Source organism: Emys orbicularis, chromosome 11 (assembly GCF_028017835.1).
Source record: "Emys orbicularis isolate rEmyOrb1 chromosome 11, rEmyOrb1.hap1, whole genome shotgun sequence".
NCBI classification, from domain to species: Eukaryota; Metazoa; Chordata; order Testudines; family Emydidae; genus Emys; species Emys orbicularis.
The window spans coordinates 39,250,831-39,271,345 of record NC_088693.1 but is presented as its reverse complement, the minus strand read 5'-3'; the positions used below and the strand labels follow the sequence as shown (position 1 = coordinate 39,271,345).

General features: G+C 42.1%; 1 protein-coding gene across 2 annotated transcripts in view; it reads left to right on the top strand.

Moving 5' to 3' along the window:
• Positions 1-20,248, top strand: part of TLK1 (tousled like kinase 1) — a 147,414-nt gene extending 127,166 nt beyond the window's left edge. For both annotated transcript variants that reach the window (XM_065413227.1, XM_065413228.1), the window contains 5 exons: positions 2,212-2,381; positions 4,513-4,648; positions 14,865-14,976; positions 15,310-15,417; positions 20,072-20,248. In XM_065413227.1, coding sequence (XP_065269299.1) covers positions 2,212-2,381; positions 4,513-4,648; positions 14,865-14,976; positions 15,310-15,417; positions 20,072-20,248 — 703 coding nt within the window. The remainder of the gene's footprint in view (positions 1-2,211; positions 2,382-4,512; positions 4,649-14,864; positions 14,977-15,309; positions 15,418-20,071) is intronic.
• The last annotated feature ends 267 nt before the right edge of the window (positions 20,249-20,515 follow it).

Here is a 20,515-nt window from a genome sequence, read left to right as displayed (position 1 = left end):
CTGCTGTGAAGCCCTCAGGCTGTTGGACTTTTGTATAGCCCACGACATCTGCTTACAGGCCTTCCATCTGCCGGGCGCCTGGAACGCCCGGGCGGATTGCTTGCGCAGGGACATCTCCTCTCTGCACGAGTGGTCTCTCCACCCAGAGGTGTGCACAGTCTTTTCCAAGAGTGGGGAACTCCCCAGGTGGACCTGTTCATGACTTGGCAGAACTGTCACTGTCCCCGGTTCTGCTCCAGGGGGGCCTGGGATGGGGGCTATCTCCGATGCCTTTCTGCTGTCCTGGTCAAGCCAGTTCCTCTATGCTTTTCCCCTGATCCCGCTGATAGGCAAGGTCCTGGAAAAGATCAAGTCAGACAAGGCCCGGGTACTTCTGATTGCCCTGGCATGGTCCAGGCAGCATTGGTACAGGACCCTCACGGGCCTAGTAATTGCCCCGCCGTGGCCGTTGCCGTCCCGCCCGGACCTGCTCTCCCAGGAGCAGGGCAGCCTCCTCCACCCCAACCTAGCAGCGCTCCACCTCACGGCATGGCTGTTCAATGGTTAGGTAGGGAGGAAAGGACGTGCTCAGAAGGGGTTCAGCACGTCCTCCTAGAAAGCAGGCGACCCTCCATGCGCCAAGCCTACTTGGCAAAGTGGTCTCAGTTCTCCAGATGGGCAGACGAGCGGGGCGTTTCCCTGGTGGCTGCCCCGATCCAGTTTATTCTGGACTTCTCCTTCACCTTAGAGCCCAGGGCCTGGTGCCCTTGTCAGGGTGCAACTGGCGGCCATATCGGTCTTCCATCCACCGGTGCAGGGCCACACGGTATTCTCCCATGCTATGACTGGCGGATTCCTTAAGGGGTTGGATCGTCTCTTCCCATATGTTAGGCCCTCTGTCCCGCAGTGGGACCTAAACCTGGTGTTTGCCCGTCTCATAGGGCTCCCGTTTGAGCCGCTAGCCACGTGTTCCTGGTCACACCTCTCATGGAAGGTGGCCTTCCTGGTTGCGATCACGTCGGCTAGACAGGTTTCGGAACTCAGGGCCCTGACCTCCGAGCCCCCTGTACACGGTGTTTCATAAAGATGAGGTCCAGCTCCGCCCACACCCTTCGTTCCTCCCGAAGGTGGTCTCTTCCTATCACATGGGTCAGGACATTTTTCTGCAGGTCCTCTGACCCAAGTCCCATGCGTCCAGTGAGGAGTGCCGCCTCCACACACTGGATGTGAGACAGGCTCTGGCTTTCTACCTGGAGCGGACTAAGTCATTCAGCAAGTCCTCGCAACTGTTCATCGCCTCGGCCAAGCGCATGAAAGGTCGGCCGATCTCCACTCAGTGGCTCTCCAACTGGATCACCTCGTGCATCCATATCTGTTATGGCTTGGCAGGAATCCCTCCGCCACCAATTGTGAAGGTGCACTCAACTCGATACAGGCCTCGTCGGCTGCCTTTTTGGTCCATGTCCCTATCTAGGACATTTGTAGGGCTGCTACGTGGTCTTCAGTTCACACTTTCACCTCGCATTATGCAATTGTCTCCCAAACCAGGGAGGATGCTGGATTCGGCAGGGCTGTGCTCCGTCCCAAGAATTTGTGAACTCCTACCCACCTCCAACAGATATAGCTTGGAATCACCTACTGTGGAATACACATGAGCAATCACTCGAAGAAGAAAAGACAGTTACCTTTTCCATAACTGGCATTCTTCGAGATGTGTTGCTCATGTCTATTCCACATCCCGCCCTCCTTCCCCTCTGTTGGAGTTGTCTGGCAAGAAGGAACTGAGGGTGGGGGGAGCGCGCGGCTCCCCTTATACTGCGCTATGGAGGTGTCACTCCAGGGGTCGCTGGGGCGCTCCCCTATGGGTACTGCTAGGGGAAAAACTTCCGGCACCAGTGCACGTGGTGAGCACGCACACCTGCTGTGGAATAGACATGAGCAACACATCTCGAAGAACACCAGTTACGGGAAAGGTAACTGTCTTTTTTTTACATGGCCTCACTAATATTTGTGTAGTCTCTTTTCTGTTGAATGCAAATGCTTTGATGTTGGGTTTTTAATTAACTAGTTATGCCAGATTCCCTTAATTAAAAAAGCTAGATTATTTTATTCATATACGTGAAATTGTTAACTTGTCATTATCAGTCTTTACTTTTTTTTCATATGATTGTGCAGTTAGATGGCAATTTGTACTCTACCTTATCTGACTGTATTTCTGAATTTTTACTCTAGGTTTTGTACGGTGTTGGAGTACTGTGAAGGCAATGATTTGGATTTCTATCTCAAGCAACATAAACTGATGTCAGAGAAAGAAGCTAGGTCCATTGTAATGCAAATAGTAAATGCACTACGGTATCTCAATGAGATCAAGCCCCCTATTATACACTATGATCTTAAGCCAGGTAAATGAAAAAAGTTACAGCTGAAAATGCAATAATTTTGTGTTCTCATATTTTATTTGTAATCCATGTTGGAAAATCTCAGATTAACTTCTGGTTGTCATTTCTTCTTAAATATCTCCAAAATCCATATTCCTCTTACATCTTTACTACTGAAATCTTTGTCTATTCTTTGGCTATCACTTGCCTCAACTCATTAGTCATTTTGCATTATTTTGTGATTTTAATTTATGGGGTAAGTACCTGTCACAAGGTGCAGCCCTCATTGCTAGACTGGTGCCTCCTCCTGGTCATGCTGAGGATTAGCTCGAGGCAGACACCCACATCTGCGGTCTGCACACCGGCACTCAGTCTCTGCTCCCGCCTGTGGCTCCTCTCTCAGCTCCCAGAACTGCAGCATCTTCTTCTCAACTCAGGCCTCTGGCTAGGTCATCATTTGTTTCCTGCTTCCAGGAGGGGATCTCTGTCCAACAGTTGAGTCACTTCCCCAGTGACAAGTTGCAGGGGGACCCAGGCCCACTCATTACTGCAGCCCCAAGTCCAGGGACTCAGTAAATAGCAGCCTCCTGCTGCTCCTCTATAACCTCCATCAGTGCTGCTATATTTCCCTGGGCCACTTCCCCGTGGCCCTAGCACCTTCTTCGCCCTTACCTCAGGGCATTCAGCTGGGCTCCCTGCAGCAACTGACCCTACTCTGCCCTGCAGCTCCCTTTTATCTGAGCCTTCGGGGCCTGGATTGCTCCCTGCATCTCCTCCTTATTTGGCTGTACTTCAAACAGCCTCTCTGGGCTGCAGGGAGAACTTACTTCCATTGCTCCTTCCTGGACAGGGCATGATTAACCCCTTTTATGCCTGTGTGGGGCAGACACCCCATCACAGATCCAGAGAACATGACGGACACCTTCAGAAATACAAAGAAAATAATTTGCTGTTTCCTTCCCCTCTGATATTTCCAGAATGCTGCTGTGAAAATCATTTTCCTTTATTGTGCATTTTCCTTGTCTACTCAAATCCTTTCACTGGCTATCATCACCTACGTCTAGTTGAGGCTTTTGTCTTCACACTAAAGTCTCTGTGTAATTGCACTCATGCATACAAGTGTTGTCCTCCTTTGCTATAATTGGGCCTCTTTCCTAGCTGCTCCCTTTGTATCCTCCTTCCACTGTCATCTTCATGTCCTCTTCCATGCTGCCCCTTTATGCCTGGAACAGTCCCAATTTTTCTTGCATGTCTAATGACCATCATCTTTATTCTAATCTCTCCTTAAATCTTACTGCATCCATTAAGTCTTCCAATAATGACTCGGCATAGAGTAAATAAAGTGAGTGTGACCATTTTAAACAGACTAAAGATTTACACCATCTTCTACCTTGGGGCTTCAGTTGGCCATCTAGTTTGTTAGTACTGTCTTTGTGAATCTAAAATTGTTAACCCTTTAAGGCAAATATAGTGTTTTTGTAGTGTGCCGTACAACATCAAGCTACCACTTAATAAGTAAGAAACTTTAACATGGTTTTCTTTTAGAGAGGATAGAGTTGTACAGTATGCATGCTCTTTTGCACACAGTTCCAGGGATGACTGTTCTCATATAGAGCAATTCTGAATATATTTTTATTAAGACATTTATGTTCTTAATTTAATATTTTTGAAAGAGATTGGTAAAAAATAAGTTTTGTTTAAATGATGAATAAAGTATAATGCTAAAGGAAAACAAAAATAGTATGAGAAATTCATTGTGCAGTTTAAAAACAGGGAGAGATCCTTGGCCCATCTGCAGCCCCTTTGCACTGTTCTTGGGGGGCATATAGAGGCTGTCCCTAAAGCCAGTTTAACCAGCTTCCTGTGAATTCTGTGGTGCTGGTAGAACATGTTTTCAGGACAATAAGTGGGAAAAAGCACCATGGCCAGGGTTGCTGTGATCTGGTGTTTCCCAGCTACCCAATCAGTCCCTTGGGGGGGCCATTGCAGTTGGGAGCAACTTAGAGCCACGCAGGGGTCAAAATGGTTGGAGGAGGAGGGTAGAAAGGTGGTGTTCAGCTGTATCAGGCACTGCTGCAGATTGAACCTGTTAAGAAGCATTTATTTAGTATTCTTGTGATAAGATTGCATATTCATAATGTTTTGTTGTTGTTAGGTAACATCCTTCTAGTAGATGGAACAGCATGTGGAGAAATAAAAATCACTGATTTTGGTCTCTCTAAAATAATGGATGATGACAGCTATGGTGTGGATGGAATGGACTTAACTTCACAAGGGGCAGGAACTTATTGGTAATTTTAAGTTTGGACAGATATGCTATTTAAACTCTTATTGTTCAAATTTCAATAATGTAAAATCAGTTTTACTCAGATATCTAGGATTAAAAGCATCAAATGTAAAATAGGGGAAGGAAAAGGATTTATGTGCAACATTTAGCCTGTGGATCTTAGTGTTGAAGGAACATAATATTACTGAATTTTGTAGGATGCATAACATAATCAAATGTTTATAGGAGTACGAATAACTTCTACAGTTACGTTAGCTAATCTGTTTTCAAATCTGGGGATCAGCTGAAGTAAGAAAGAATCACCCTTGCCCAAAGCATAGTGTTGCACAGTTAGGTGCAGTATGTGGGTTTCATTATCAGGTTTTTTCCCCCAAAGTGTTTGGTGTTGGAAAAATGAAATTGGACTAGGAGGACCTTTGATTACTTCTAGTATGGCAATTCCTATGTTTCTATTTTTACTTCTCCTGTGGAAGTCAGTTTATACTTCACTCATAATCTTCCAGGAAGGCAGCAGCCAGGATATATATTTGAACATTCTGAAAGAATCACCATTTTAGTTCAGAATGTTATAAACATATTTTCCAAGAAGAAAATATATATTAAACCCTTTGGCTTTTGGAAGATCATGACAGCCCTCCCAGAGGTGATGGGTTTGCATAGATGCTTAGCACTGGGAAATCCTCCTGGGAGAAATGTTATCAATTCCAAGAACTTTAGATCCCCAGATCATTATCTTCTTCAGACTACGTATACACACACATTAAAATAATTCCTTTAGTCTTAAAGGTTCAGTTGACTGGAAAACTGACCAGCCATACTATATGTGTAGGGATAATATATATTTGGCAATTTTTATTACATATGTACATATAGGATAAATATATACTGTGTCAGTATAAAACTGTTATGGAGTGTTTTCCAGTGTTGTGTATGTTGATTAAAATCTGTGCACTAGGTTAGACCCTTAGGAGGGCCTCTGAGAATTAGGCATTTCTCACATGCGTACCTGAAACTTCATTAACATGCAGTGAAATTGCAGCACATGTCCTGAACAAAACATTTTAAAAAATGCATGTCTAAATACATTTTCCAAATGAGCGCAAGTGTAAAAATCTTATGGAAAAGTAAGACTGAACACACACTGACCTCTCACTTTGTGCAAAAGTCCAAAATCTATGAAGGGCATGGCCAGTTTTATATCTTCATATGACTATTTATTTGAAAAATATATGTGGGAAGTGGAGGGGGTGCCTGCTTCTCCTGCTACTTAGAGAGTTTAAGGCCAGAAGGGACCATCAGATCATCTAGCCTGACCTTCTGTATATTACAGGCCACCAACACCATCCAGCACCTGCACGTTAAACCCAACAACCAAAATTAGACCAAAATATTACAATCCACAGGAGACTAGCCTATTCAGTGCCACAGTCAGCGAATAGGAGGGACCGAGGTGCACCAGGGCTCAAGGACCCCACGGTGGCAGGGAAATGATTAAATGAGATACAACTAAATAATCATAGCAAGTGACCCGCACCCAGACTCTGTAGAGGAAGGCAAAAAATCTAGGGCTGTCAAGTGATTTAAAAAATTAATCGTGATTAATCGCGCTGTTAATAATAGAATTCTATTTATATAAATATTTTGGATGTTTTCCACCTGTTCAAGTATATTGATTTCAATTACAACACAGAATACAAAGTGTACAGTACTCAATATTTATTTTTTTATAAATATTTGCACTGTAAAAATAAAATAAATACCATATATACTCGATCATAAGCCAGTTCGTTTATAAGCTGACCCCCCACAAGATGGATACGTAAAAATGGAAAATTTTTATGACCTGTTCATAAGCCGACCCTATAATTCAACTTTGGCTCCCGGGCCATCAGGATGAGCAGCTGTCAGGCTGAGATGGTTTGTTTACCACGCGTCCGCAGGCACGGAGGTAAACCTTAAGTACACAATGTGTCCCGGCACGCCAGCTTCTTACCCTGATGGGCCGGGACAGCAACTGGTGGGGAAACTTTTTGGGGGGAGAAGCTGGGGGTCAGGGGAGTAACCCCTGTGACCACCCCCCACATTACTCCACCCCTAGCCCAGGACCCCCACACTCTCCCCATCCCTTCCCACTTTATCTGGGGCCAGGGGAGGATGTCTCTGGCCTGGCTGGAGCTGCTCCGGCAGGCTGGGCAGTGCGGCCGCAGCGTGCTCTGGCGGGCCGGGCCGGGCGGCTGCAGCCTGCTCTGGCGGGCCGGGCTGGGCGGCTGCAGCCTGCCAGCCCTGGAGCTGCAGCTGCTTCGGAGGCTGGTGGGAGAGCAGCGTGGCCAGAAGCGGAGAGACTCTGGCCCCGCCTCTTCCCTTCTGGCTCTGCTGGCTGTGCTGCCTCTGCTTGCTCCCTCTGTTGGGGGGAGGGGCTGTGTCCCACCTCTCCCTCTCTATCCCCGTTCATAAGCCGACCCCCATCTCTGGTGCTTCCCTTTTTTACTAAAAAAATTTGGCTTATGAACGAGTATATACGGTAGTATTTTTCAATTCACTTAATACAAGTACTGTAGTGCAATCTCTTTATCATGAAAGTTGAACTTACAAATGTAGAATTATGTACAAAAAACTGCATTCAAAAATAAAACTCTGTAAAACGTCAGAGCCTACAAGTCCACTCAGTCCTATTTCTAGTTCAGCCAATCGCTCAGACAAACAAGTTTGTTTACATTTGCAGGAAATAATGGTGCCCGCTTCTTGTTTAAAATGTCACCTGAAAGTGAGAACAGGTGTTCACATGGCACTGTTGTAGCTGGTGTTGCAAGATATTTACATGCCAGATGCGGTAAAGATTCATATGTCCCTTCGTGCTTCACCCACCATTCCAGAGGACATGCTTCCATGCTGATGATGGTTTCTGCTCGATAATGATCCAAAGCAGGGTGGACTGACCCATGTTCATTTTCATCATATGAGTCAACCAAGAACGTTAATTTTCTTTTTGGGTGGTTCGGGTTCTGTAGTTTTCACATCAGACTGTTGCTCTTTCAAGACTTCTGAAAACATGCTGTACACCTCATCCCTCTCAGATTTTGGAAGGCAGTTCAGATTCTTAAATCGTGGTTTGAGTGCTGTAGTTACCTTTAGAAATCTCACATTGGTACCTTCTTTGCGTTTTGTCAAATCTGCAGTGTAAAAGTGTTCTTAAAACAAACAACATGCTGGGTCATCATCCAAGATTGCTATAATATGAACTATATGGCAGAATGCAATAGAGCAGGAGACGTACAGTTCTCCCCCAAGGAGTTCAGTCACAAATTTAATTAATGCATTATTTTTTTAACCAGCGTCATCAGCATGGAAACATGTTCTCTGGAGTGTTGGCCAAAGTATGATGGGGCATACGAATGTTTAGCATACCTGGCACATAAATATCTTGCAATGCTGACTACAGAAGTGCCATGCATACATCTGTTCTCACTTTCAGGTGATGTAAATAATAAGCGGGCAGCATTATCTCCCGTAAATGTAAACAAACTTGTTTGTCTTAGCAATTGGGTGAACAAAAAGTAGGACTGAGCGGACTTGTAGGCTCTAAAGTTGTACATTGTTTTGGTTTTGAGTGAAGTTATGTAACAAAAATCTACATTTGTAAGTTGTGCTTTCACGTGAAAGAGATTGCACTATGGTACTCATATGAGGTGAATTGAAAAATACTATTACTTTTGTTTATCATTTTTACAGTGCAAATATTTGTAATAAAAGTAATATAAAGTGAGCACTATACACTTTGTATTCTGTGTTGTAATTGAAATCAATATATTTTAAAATGTAGAAAAAATCCGAAATATTTAATAAATGTCAATTGGTATTCTATTGTTTAACAGTGAAATTAAAACTGCAATTAATAGCGATGAATTTTTTTGAGTTAATCGCATGAGTTAACTACGATTAATCGACCGCCCTAAAAGAAACCCCAAGGTCACCACCAGTCTGACCTAGGGGAAAATTCCTTCCTGACCCCACATATGACGATCAGTTAGACCATGAGCATGTAAGCAAGAACCAATCATCCAAGCACCTGGGAGAGACAGAGAATGCTTGGTGCTTCCTTAGAGCCCTGCCCAATATCTCATTTCCAGCTGTGGGTCCTCCTTGATGCTTTAAAGAAAGGAGATAAAAACACCCACCCAGAACATACTGGGGGGGAAGGAATAATCCCTTCCTGACTTCTGCTGGTTGCCAGGTGAAACCCTGAAGCATGAGCTTCAGATGCATCAGACATAAACCAAAAGTGAACCCCAGAGCAATTGAGCCCTTCCCCCTAACATCACGAGCACCTCATCATACAGTAGCTCTCATAAATTTGTTCTGCTCTCTCTTAAAAATAATTAAGTTGCTTGCCCCCACAACTCCTTTTGGGAGGCTGTTACAGAACCTCATCCCTCTGACAGTTAGAAATCTTCTTCTGATTTCCAGCCTGAATTTGTTCATGGGCAGTTTATATATGCTTGTTCTTGTGCCAGCATTGTCCTTCAGTTTAAATAGCTCTTCACCTCCCTGAGAGCAATCATATCCCCTAATGTATTTACAGAGAGCAATCATATCTCCCCTCAGCCTTCATTTTACTAGACTAAACAAGCCATGTTTTCCCAGTCTCCTCTCATAAGATGGGTGCTCCATTCCCCTTATCTTCCTACTAGCTCTTCTCTGCACCTGCTTTAGTTTAAATTAATCTTTCTTGAACATGAGTGACCAGAATCGTACCAGTATTCCAAATTAAGTCTTACCAGTGCATTACACAATGGATTAATACTACTTTATCTCTACTGAAAATGCTTCACCTGATACTTCCTAGGATCACATTTGCCTTTTTCACCGCTACATCACACTGGTGGCTCATAATCATCCTGTGATAGACCCACACATCCAGGTCTCTCTCCTCCTCTGTCACTTCCAAATGATGAGCCCCCAACTGAAGCAGAAATACTTATTATTGGACCCTGAGTGAATGACTTTGCATTTTGTACCATTGAATTTCATCCCATTTCTGTCGCTCCAGTCTTCAAGGTCATCCAGATATTCCTGTAGAATATTCCAGTCTTCCTCTGTATTGACGATGCCTCCCAGCTTTGTATCATCAGCAAATGTTATCAGCACACTTATACTTTTTGTGCCAAGTCATTAATAAAAATGTTGATTGGCCCCAAGACTAATCTTTGAGGAACTCCACTAGTAATCTCCCTCTAGTCCAGTAATTCACCTTTTAGCATAACCCACTGCCTTTTCCCCTTCAGCCAATTATTTATCCACCTTACAACACTTGTACTGATCTCTGTCTTCCCTAATTTAAGAAATAATTTCCCATGTGATACTGTTGTCACATGCTTTACTGAAGTCCAAGTATATTAGGTTTACTGCTCTTCCCTTATCTAAAAAATCAGTTATTTTCTCAAAGAAGGAAATCAGGTCAGTCTGTCATGTTAACCCTTATTACATTACATCCCCTTTACCATTTACCTCTATGAATGTAATTACTCTTTCCTTCACAACTTGATCTAAAACCTTGTATATTACTTAAGTCAGACTAACAGGTCTGTAAATGCCAGATCACTTGTTTTCCCTTTCTTAAATATAGATACGATGTTGGCTATTTTCCAGTCATATGGTATTACCCCTGAATAGATAGATTTATTAAATATCCTTGCTACCGGGCTAGCAATGTCATGTGTCAGTTGTTTCAGTGTTCTGGGATGGAAGTTATCTGGTCCCCCTGATTTGAGCATAATAAGATCTTTAAGTTTTCTTCCACCTGAGATGTTGTAATTTCCATTTCTTGACACTCATTTCCATCACATGTACATATTCTGTATTGTCATCCTTACTGAAAACTGAAGCAAATTATTTATTTTGTTTTTGAGCTTTATCTAGATTATCTTTAATCTTCTTCCCATCCACACTGCATAATGGCCCAACCTCGTCCTTCCATAGTCTCTCTTTATTTATATAACTAAAAAACTTATTTATTTAAATGTCCACAGCAAGAGCTAATTCAGCTTGACTTTTGGTAATTCTTGCTTTACTCCTACTTTTTCTAACCTCCACAATATAGATTTTTTTGCTGATCAACCCCTTTTCTTATTCCCTATAGGTTCTCTGTTACTTTATTACTCCTAATAAACTTTTTAGGTGGTTATTCATCCAGCTGGGTCTGTAGCCTTTCCCTACAAGTTCTTTTCCCTTTTCTTATGATGCAAATTTCAGATAGTTTTGTATAGTTGATTTGAAGAAATTCCAACCCACCTCCACATTTGTTTTTTCTGCTCTTCAGTACCGTTGATGTCTTTAACTAATTCTTTTAATTGACCAAAGTCTGCCCTTTTACAATAAAAAATCATAGTTGACAACCTGGTTTTGATTATCTTTTCATTTAATTTAAATTGAATCAGCCCATGATCACTCGATCCAAGGTTATTTCTTATGACTAGCTCTTCCTTGATGTCCTCACCACTTACCAAAAGCAAGTCTAAAATTGCATCAACTCTTATTGGTTCAGTGATGATTTGAGGAAGAAAACTGTCATCTATCACATCCAGGATTACGTGGGTCTTACCAGTCTTAGTAGCATTTATTCTCCAACTTTACCATTCCTAAAAGTATTTGTCTCTAATAATATTGGAGATCTCTGTAGTAGGAAACGCCCTCGCTCTTGAAGACTGAGGATTTTAGCAGCTGTAGGGCAGGGAACAGCCAGCCTGAGATACCCCAAAGAGGGAAATTACACTCTCCCCCTCCCTCCTTCATCCTAACTTCAATAGGTAGGTAGGAGACCCAGAGACATCCCACCAGTGTATCTGTTGGGTGGAAATGAAGGCTGGGTATAAACCATCTCTTCTCTCTCATGCACTTGGGCTCTTTTACAAAAAGCTGTAACGATAGAACTGCCTGCAGAACAGGAAAAGCAGTGAGCATTGTCATTGCCTATAGAAACTTCCTGGCTGGGATTTGCTCTCCCCAGTCCCTCCCTGTTCTGATAGGGCTTTTGGCTTTTCTGCTCTTTGCCATAGCAGCCCGTCAATCCTGCTAGTGAGTTTGAAGAGTAAGTAGGAGGGTAGTGTTGGCCAGCTCATTATCTGCCAACTCTTCTGAGCACTTAGCCTCTTTTCATTAGTTTACCTGCAGTAAGGAAAGAAGTCAGGGGCTCACACTTAATTTTAAACAGAAAAGTTAACACTGTGCCTATCAGTTCTGTAGTTTTTTCTGTTTACTAAGTTTTACATAATAGAATTTGTTTTTACCTTTTTCTTTAGCTAACAAAACACAGAACCCACCCCTAGGAAATTATACACAAAACCCCCCACGTTAAAAAAACATAATTTAGGTTGCAAAGTCAAGCACTCAGTAGTTAGGAAACACTATACCTATTTGGCAGGGGGAGGAAGGTGGGAGAGAGAGACGCACACATTAATATTTGGAAATATTTATGCCAAATGAAAATGTTAAATAATATGGATGTGTTAGAATTTTTTCACTAATTGTGATATCTCTCTACAACTTGCTTTTGACTTTTTCACTTTCTAGTCACCGTGTCAGGCTAAAGGTGTTCTCTAGTTCACAACGCTATATATCTTGTGTAAATATTTCTATGTATACATTCTTTTGTTTCATTAATGTTTCGGCTTGGCCCTATGTTTTGGTATAATTTATCATTTGCTGTGATTCATCTTTTAAAATTATTGATATATTAATGTTCTGTTACTAGCATAATAATGCCTGTAGTCATTTATACTATAAATACACACAAAATCAGCTGACAAAATTTTCAATCTTGGGAGCCTAAAGTTGGGTGCTTAATTCCATATTTAGGAGCTTAAATAAGTGGCTTTATTTTTAGAGATATTAGGCACCTTGAACTATTTCTGATGTTATATCTACTTAAGCCTCTCAATATTTATTTAGGTGCGTAACTTTAGGGGGTCTATGTTATAAAATTTTGGTCCTTGGCCTCTAACTAGTCTGAAATGCCATGTGCAATAATTACATTATAAATTAATACAAATGCAAAAAATAGTAGGGTCCATGACCTTTATACCACTACTAAGTTTCAACACATCACATTGCTAAAATGATGGGATTTTCTTTAGAAACTAGCTGTTTTCTGTCTCCGAGTATGTCTCGAAACGGTTGATTCATAGAAGGAAATGCTGTAAGATAATTTGAAGTGGGAGTTATTTTATAAGGAATTTATATAAATTGTCATGTACAGAAGCTGAATGTCTATGTTCATTGTATCTCTTGTAAACTATTCACTACCTACTGCAGGGCTGGCTCTAGGCACCAGCGCTCCAAGCATGTGCTTGGGGCGGCACTTTCCAAGGGGCGGCACTCCGGCCCCCCCCCTTTTTTTTCTTCTTTTTTTTTTGCTTGGGGCGGCAAAAAGCCGGGAGCCGGCCCTGGTCAGAGCCCTGCCGCTGGAGAGCCAGAGCATCGTCCCCTGGAGCCGAGCCCGGGCTTCGGCGGCGAGAGAGGCTCCCGGAGTGTGTGAGGAGCCGGGGAGGGAGGGAAGCGGGGCCCGGGATGCAGGGAGGGAGGAGGGGTCCTGCTGCCGCCACCGCTGTCTCCCCAGGGCGGCGCGGCGTTTCCCCGCCCGAGTAGGCTGTGCAGGGCGCCACCGGGCTGGGCAGGGGGCGTGGATCCCGGCTCGCTCGCTGATGGGGCGAGTGGCTGGGCAGCCCCAGCTGCCAGGGAGCTGCCCCCTCTTGCCCCCGGACCCAGCCCACCGCACACCTCCCCCGCCTCAGCCCCACGCTGCTTGCCCCGGGCCCCCACAGCGCCAGGGGTGGGGAAAGGCAGAGCCCGGCTCCGAGCGGGGTAGCAGGAGATACTGCCCCTCCGGGGGACCCCCGCAGCTCGGGCACCTGGGGGTCAGTGTCCGTCCTCTCGGCTCTGCCTGCACGGGGCTGGGGAAGCAGCTGTCAGCGCCTGCCCCTCTCAGCCCTTGCACCCCCCCATCCCGCTCGCAGCCTCTTCACTTGTACCTCCCCCCATCGCTCCTTCGCTGCACCCCCTCCCCTTGTACTCTCCCTTCACCCGCACCTTTCCCCTTGTACCCTCCCCCAGCCCTCTCCTCCCGCACCTCCCCCTTCCCCTGCACCTCTTCTCCCGCAACCCTCCTGATACCCTCTCTCCTCCTCCACCCTCCTCTGCGAGTACATCACACCCCGCTTCTCTGCCAGTGTAGAGCCCCCAAGCACCCCCACATCCGCTCCTCTGCCTGAACCCTCTTTACTAGATCCCCATCCCTTTCCGGGTACAAGGTTTGAGGGTTAGTCCCTATGCCTTCCATGTGCATTTGGAGCACTAAAGATGGGGTTGGGGGGGGCGAGATTTATACTAAAGTGAAATAAAAATAGGAGAAACGCTTTGATCCCCACTGCAAGTGTAAACGGGGATTGCTGTGGTGAACGAGGAGATCACGTTTGTAGGGGTGGGGAGCCCAGGGCTGGGGCGGCAGGGGGTGTGGGTGGGGGAGGGCACTGGTGGTGGGGGGAGAGCCCAGGGCTCGGGTGGGGGGCAGCCAAAATTTTTTTTTGCTTGGGGCGGCAAAAAACCTAGAGCCGGCCCTGACCTACTGTATGTACTATATGGTGTATTTTCATTTCATTGATATACAGTACATTGCAGCAGGTCATCAAGTGTGAAGAAGGGACAGTAATGAAAGGGTTACATAAGCTTTAAAGTTGATAGATGTAAAGTACTGTAAAGTCGTTTTTAACGTTTTCGTCTTCTATAATAAGTAGAAAACAATCTTGTGGTTTACACAGACGTTTCAATAAATACATATTTAATTTATTTACCTCCTGTGAGAACAGGCAACTAAAAGAGAGGAGTATATATCCAGTCTAGGGCCCCAATCTCTAAATCTCAGGCAATAGTTATTTTGCCCACTCCTAGGAATATGAGATAAAGAATAGGGTCTATTTTATTTAACGTTAACTTCACTTTCTAAAAATTGAAATCTCACTATATAGTTGATTAGCTCTATTATCTGTGTCTGACACTATGAAATATTGAAAATTACAATGTCACTGTTGATTTAAAAAAACAAAACACAGACTTGAAATAACTGTACCAGTGTTAAGGAATCAGGTGCAGTCAGATGTATAACTTTGTGTTTGAACATGATATAAAGATTGTGGGTTTACTTGCAGTGACAGAAGGTTTTGGTTTTACAGGTACTTGCCTCCAGAGTGTTTTGTAGTTGGCAAAGAGCCACCAAAGATTTCAAACAAGGTTGATGTATGGTCAGTTGGAGTAATCTTTTTCCAGTGTCTTTATGGAAGAAAGGTGAGACAAAATGTGTTTAAAAACTTTGTACAGCTTTAAGACAAGCTTCTCTACTTATATCTCCACTACGCACTGAAATTGTGGTCATAAAGACTTTGTTACTTCCGTTTCTGAACATTGATATTATGTTCATTGATACCTCTTGCAAACAAGAGGCAGAGGAACAAATAGTCTAACCTGACATAAAAATGTCATTTTACTTAAAAGTGTTACTAGATATTTTTGTGAGCACACAGACAGTTTAAAATAACATAAATTAGAATGAAGATATGTTGTCACTGAAATCGATACCTGGATGCTTTATGAGGAAATTTATCTGAATTTATTTTTCAGCCATTTGGTCATAATCAATCACAACAAGATATCCTACAAGAAAACACAATATTAAAAGCCACAGAAGTCCAGTTCCCAGTTAAACCTGTTGTAAGCAATGAAGCCAAGGTAAATTTTCTTAGAACCTAATTGAGTAGCATGAAGCAAATACTAAATTTATTGATTGGTTTTAGAGTATTTACTTTAGAAGCAAGCTATAAAATTACCACTAATTTAAGAATATCATGTAAGTGGGAAAGACACAATGGACAGATATTCCTGGTTACAGCCTCTCTTTACAGTTTGAAATTATTTCAGTTTTTTGTACAATATATCTCTTTTGGAACTTATCCAAGATCAGATGCTCAAAAGTAATCTGGGAAAGATTTACTTCATCATTTTACATTTACATAGTGCCTTTGTTCCAGAAGGACTCCAAGGTGCTTCAAACCAGGCCTTCCCAAAAACTCGCATCACTGATGCTGTCTGGTTTTGGTGTTTATTCCCTAGAAGACTCTGGCTGCCTCACTGTATTAGCTAATTAAGTCATTTCATTAAAATTTTGTTTTGTAACAGGCTGCTTCTGAAAATAGTGAATGTTTGTTACCTAGTTTTCTCAATCTGAAGAACCAGCTTCACTGCTGGAATGCACCAGGAAAATGCCTTCTACCATTGCTCCCTTTGAAATTCATAATGTACCAGTCACATTAACTCTAGGCTGGTTAAGTAGTACATGTTCTCAAGATCAGATCAACTTCATGAGGGACAAGAATATCAAAATAGTTGGGCTGCCATAGGGCATGCAGGGCAGAGATCTGTACATTTAAAAAAACACATTATTTTGGGACTGGAAGAAATGTCTAACCCAGGGGTTCTCAAACTGGGGGTCGGGATCCCTCGGGGTCACGGGGTTATTACGGGGGAGGGAGGGTTGCGAGCTGTCCGCCTCCACCCTAAACCCCGCTTTGCCTCCAGCATTTATAATGGTGTTAAATATATAAAAAAGTGTTTTTAATTTATAAGGGGAGTCGCACTCAGAGGCTTGCTATGTGAAAGGGGTCACCAATACAAAAGTTTGAGAACCACTGGTCTAACCCCTTCTCCCTGGACATTCAAGATTCTACAAAGAAGTGAGGATAAAAGGAGATTCCAATGACTTTGATGATTATAGCTGTGGACAGCTGTACCATGAACTAGGTTCTAGAAATTGGGGGAGAAAATAAATCGGAGGTACTTGATTTAAAATTGTTCTTATGCTTACTCTGGATATTAGTGACCCTGACTCAAGCAAAAGACTTGATGCTGGTTCAAAATAATGCTATAGGAAGACAATTGGGCACTACTTCCAGTGTTCCAAAACAATTAATGTAACAATGTAAGGAATACATCTTTTGGGATCCAAATGGTGTAGAAGTAGGAGCAATGTGGAATCTTGTTCAAATAAGTAAGATTCTGCCTCTGGAAGTTAAGAGGGCAAAGTAGACATAATTTAATAACTGTAGAGACTACTTTTCAAGAAGATGTGAAAATCTTTTTGGAATGAGCCTTTTTGTTATGGTTTGCCTGCTTACATTTCTGTTGGTGATATTCTTAAAAGGAATTTCATATTGAGCAAGTTACAGTTAGGGGGTCACGTAAAGTTTATGTAGACATTTCAAGAAGAATTGTTTGTCCTGTAATTTTTGTTCTTGGTTTGGAAAAATTGGGTCTCTTGTATTCAGTTAATGGACACAGGCACATACGATATGAGAACAGCATGTGACTGATAAGCTTACATTTTTTAATAGTTTATGCCCCATACCTTTTAGTTTGACCCTAATGGTTTTTTGTGATTGAATTTATTGAAGGAAAACATGAGGCAACAGCTATTTAAATGTGGTTATAGTCAGAAAATGGCTATTTAAAACTGGCAATTTATTACCCTCTGTATTCTGAGTAATATTTGCTGCCATTAATGACAACAATTAATTGTTACTTATCTTTTACTGTTATTAGCATCAATTAATCACAATACCTATATAAGAGTGATGCATTCTTTTCTGATATGTACACCAAGTGTAAACTAACATGCATTTGCAGACTTTCTATTGATGACAATGTGGAAGCAAGAAAGAAATCAGATTGACAGACCTGGCAGTTGGAAAAAACACATTGTAAACTGAAAATTTGATCTAAAAATTATTGAGATTAAATAAACATAGATATTCTTGATGATATTTTTACAGTCAGTTTTCAGTGTGTGACTGCACTTTAAGATCCACATGTCATTTTCTTCCGATTTGTGTTTAGCTGTCTTTTGCATTATGTTATTGTTCCTATGGTGCTATAGGTACACAAAGATTTAAAAACAAAACCCTGCCCCAAGGACCTTGCAAACTATTTTCAGTAATTCATTTATTTTTTTTAAATAAAATGTTAAAATGCTAAAATCCAAAAATGCCTAAGAACTGCTGAATATTAATATATAAACACATACATTTGCATGATTTTTTCCTTTATTTTCCAGTAGGAAAGTAACATATACTTTTATATAAAGACCTGCACTTATTGGATACGCAGTAGTTACAGTAAATTATGATGAAACTGCTATGTCCGGTTTCTATGAAATTCGCATCACTAACAAATGCATGTTTTTCTTTGATCTTCAGTCTTTATTTTAGGACAAAGGGTAAAAAACTGAATTGCTTTATCAGGGAAAGGAGGATTTTTCCCTAAATCCTCCCACAATCTAATTACTTAACTAAATACTAATTATTTTTTTCATGGTATGTTAATTAAATCCATAGCATTGTGTAACAGGGTTAATGGCCTGTCTAAGAGGGAGCAGGGTCCAGTACACATGCTGTCCAGTTGGGTTTAAGGGAAGGCCCTGGGGCCTTATAAAATGGGAGCTAACAGCAGGGGAAGGATGGCTACCCAGGACCTCTCTCAATCAAGGGAGGTAAGGGTGCTGCTAGAGGAAGCTGCAGGAGAGGCTGCAGAGAGAACAAGACTCCTGAAGGAGAGAGTAACTAGGGGAAGATCAGGACAGCAGCAGTGGAGGGTTGGTTGCTTTGAGCCAGAGAGAGAGAGAGCTGAAGAAGGCTGAGCTCTAGTTAGGAAGGGCAGGTAGTGGCTGCTTGGTGCAGAGCAGATTTAGATAAAAGAACAGCTCCAGGATTGGATGAAGACACCAGAGCTGAGTATGAGCTTTTGTGTTGTGGTGATGGACTTTATTTTGGGACTTAGAGGATCATTTGTGTTAATGTTTTTAAGCTTTAACTTTTTGAATCTCAATGTCCACTGTTATTAAATTATTTTCTGATCCTCCCCCATGATTTTCCCCCAACTGTGAAACTTTTAAATCAATTAAAAATTGGGGTGGGGGGGAAATGTTTAAAAATAAATATTATCCACGGAAATTATTTTTTTTTAAATCACATTTTGTCAAGCCTGGTTATATAAGGTGGGCTAAGTAGGTTGGGGGCTGGGAGTTAGCTGTGAGGGGATTTTCCAGACAACTTTTTTTAAATACAGGATGCTTAGAGGTACAGTGCCTTTTCAGCCTGGCATCCAGGACCATCAAGAGTAGCTTTTTGCTAGATTCTCTCACATCTAGGCAAACCAGTGTGATAAAACCTTCTTAATTTACAGAGGACAACTAGAATGGAATAGTTTAATCAACTTCTCATCTACTCTCCATCTGATTCACAGTAGAATTTCCTACAGTTTCCACAAAGGAAAGTTACAGAAATCTTCTAAATTCTGAAGATGCTAATTTCTTTCATGCCATATGATCTTGTGAAAATACATTTGATTACACATTCAATAATCCTAGCACAGTTTGACAGCTACTTAATTTCACTACCACAGAGCCTCCCAAATTCAATCTTTCTGAAATGGACCAAGATGATTCCTTCCCACCCACCCCTGGTGCCAATATCCTATTTCTGGAACATTTCCATAGCTATCCTCATTATTACAGAGAACATCACTAAATCTGCTAGAGAGAACAACCCTTCTAGCATCACTGAATGGAAAAATAAGCATGTATCTGGAAGGACCATAGAAACCCACTGGCTACACACTTAACATGCATTCTCTCTCTACATTCTCAGACTTCTCCTGCACTTGCTTCAATTTATTGATTGCAAATATTATTTCAAAACAGTAATGTGTTAAAGGATGTTTGTTTTCATGTATAATGTGGATTCCATAGTTTTTGTCTGTTCATGAAGTTTTTCAAATAAGATTGATTTTTTTTTTTTAAGTGACACTAGTTTTGTTGTTACATGCTGGCAGATTAACAAGTATGGTAACAAGTGCCATTGAGGAATGGTTGGCTTAAAGTCAAGAGTAAGGGAAGAGCAGAGCACAAAAGCCAAACTTTAAATCAATATAGGTGGTGGGAAAGGTAGTGAAGAGGTTTTTCAGTTTTGCAATCCTTAAGATGAAAAAACCTTGTAGGCAAAAGAAGGAAGATTATCTTCAACATTGCTGTTACAAGCTAATATTGTCATAGAAATGCCAGAGGCGTCACTGAAAGTTGCCATAGAATTCTGTCTGCTCTGCATTTGCTGTACCCTTCCTACCATTTTGACATAAGTGTTGCAGAATTCTGGGGACCCACTAGTCCGTTACAAATTACATTGTTCTGCTGAATTGAGCTGCTTGAAAACAACAACTCTTCTAGAACTTCATACTGTTTATAACTTGTTAAATCAACTGGAGAAAGAATTGGCTCATAAGCAGCATTCGTTTTATTTGGAAGAGTAGTAATTTCCCCCCCCCCCTGCTTTTCTAGGCCTTTATCAGACGCTGTTTAGCATACCGCAAAGAAGATCGATTTGATGTCCACCAGCTGGCTAACGATCCTTATCTTCTCCCTCACATGAGAAGATCAAATTCTTCAGGAAACTTACATATGACTGGGCTGGCAGCATCCCCTACGCCACCTACTTCAAGCATTATTTCGTACTGAAATTTCTCCAAGTGAAGACTGGCATGATATATTTATAGTTTCCAGATGCAGACTAGTTTGTGAGCATTTGAGTGTTTTTACACAGGACAACTTTGATTACTGTGTTTTCAGACTGAAGTCCTCCTGCTTAATGTCCATTTGTATGATGGGAATGGATCATGGACTGTGAATAAATATACCCTTCTGACTGTAACCTTTAAACATTGAAGAATGACACTGCTTGTTGCACACAAATCGATGTGCTGTGTTTAAGAGTAAAGAAAAGGT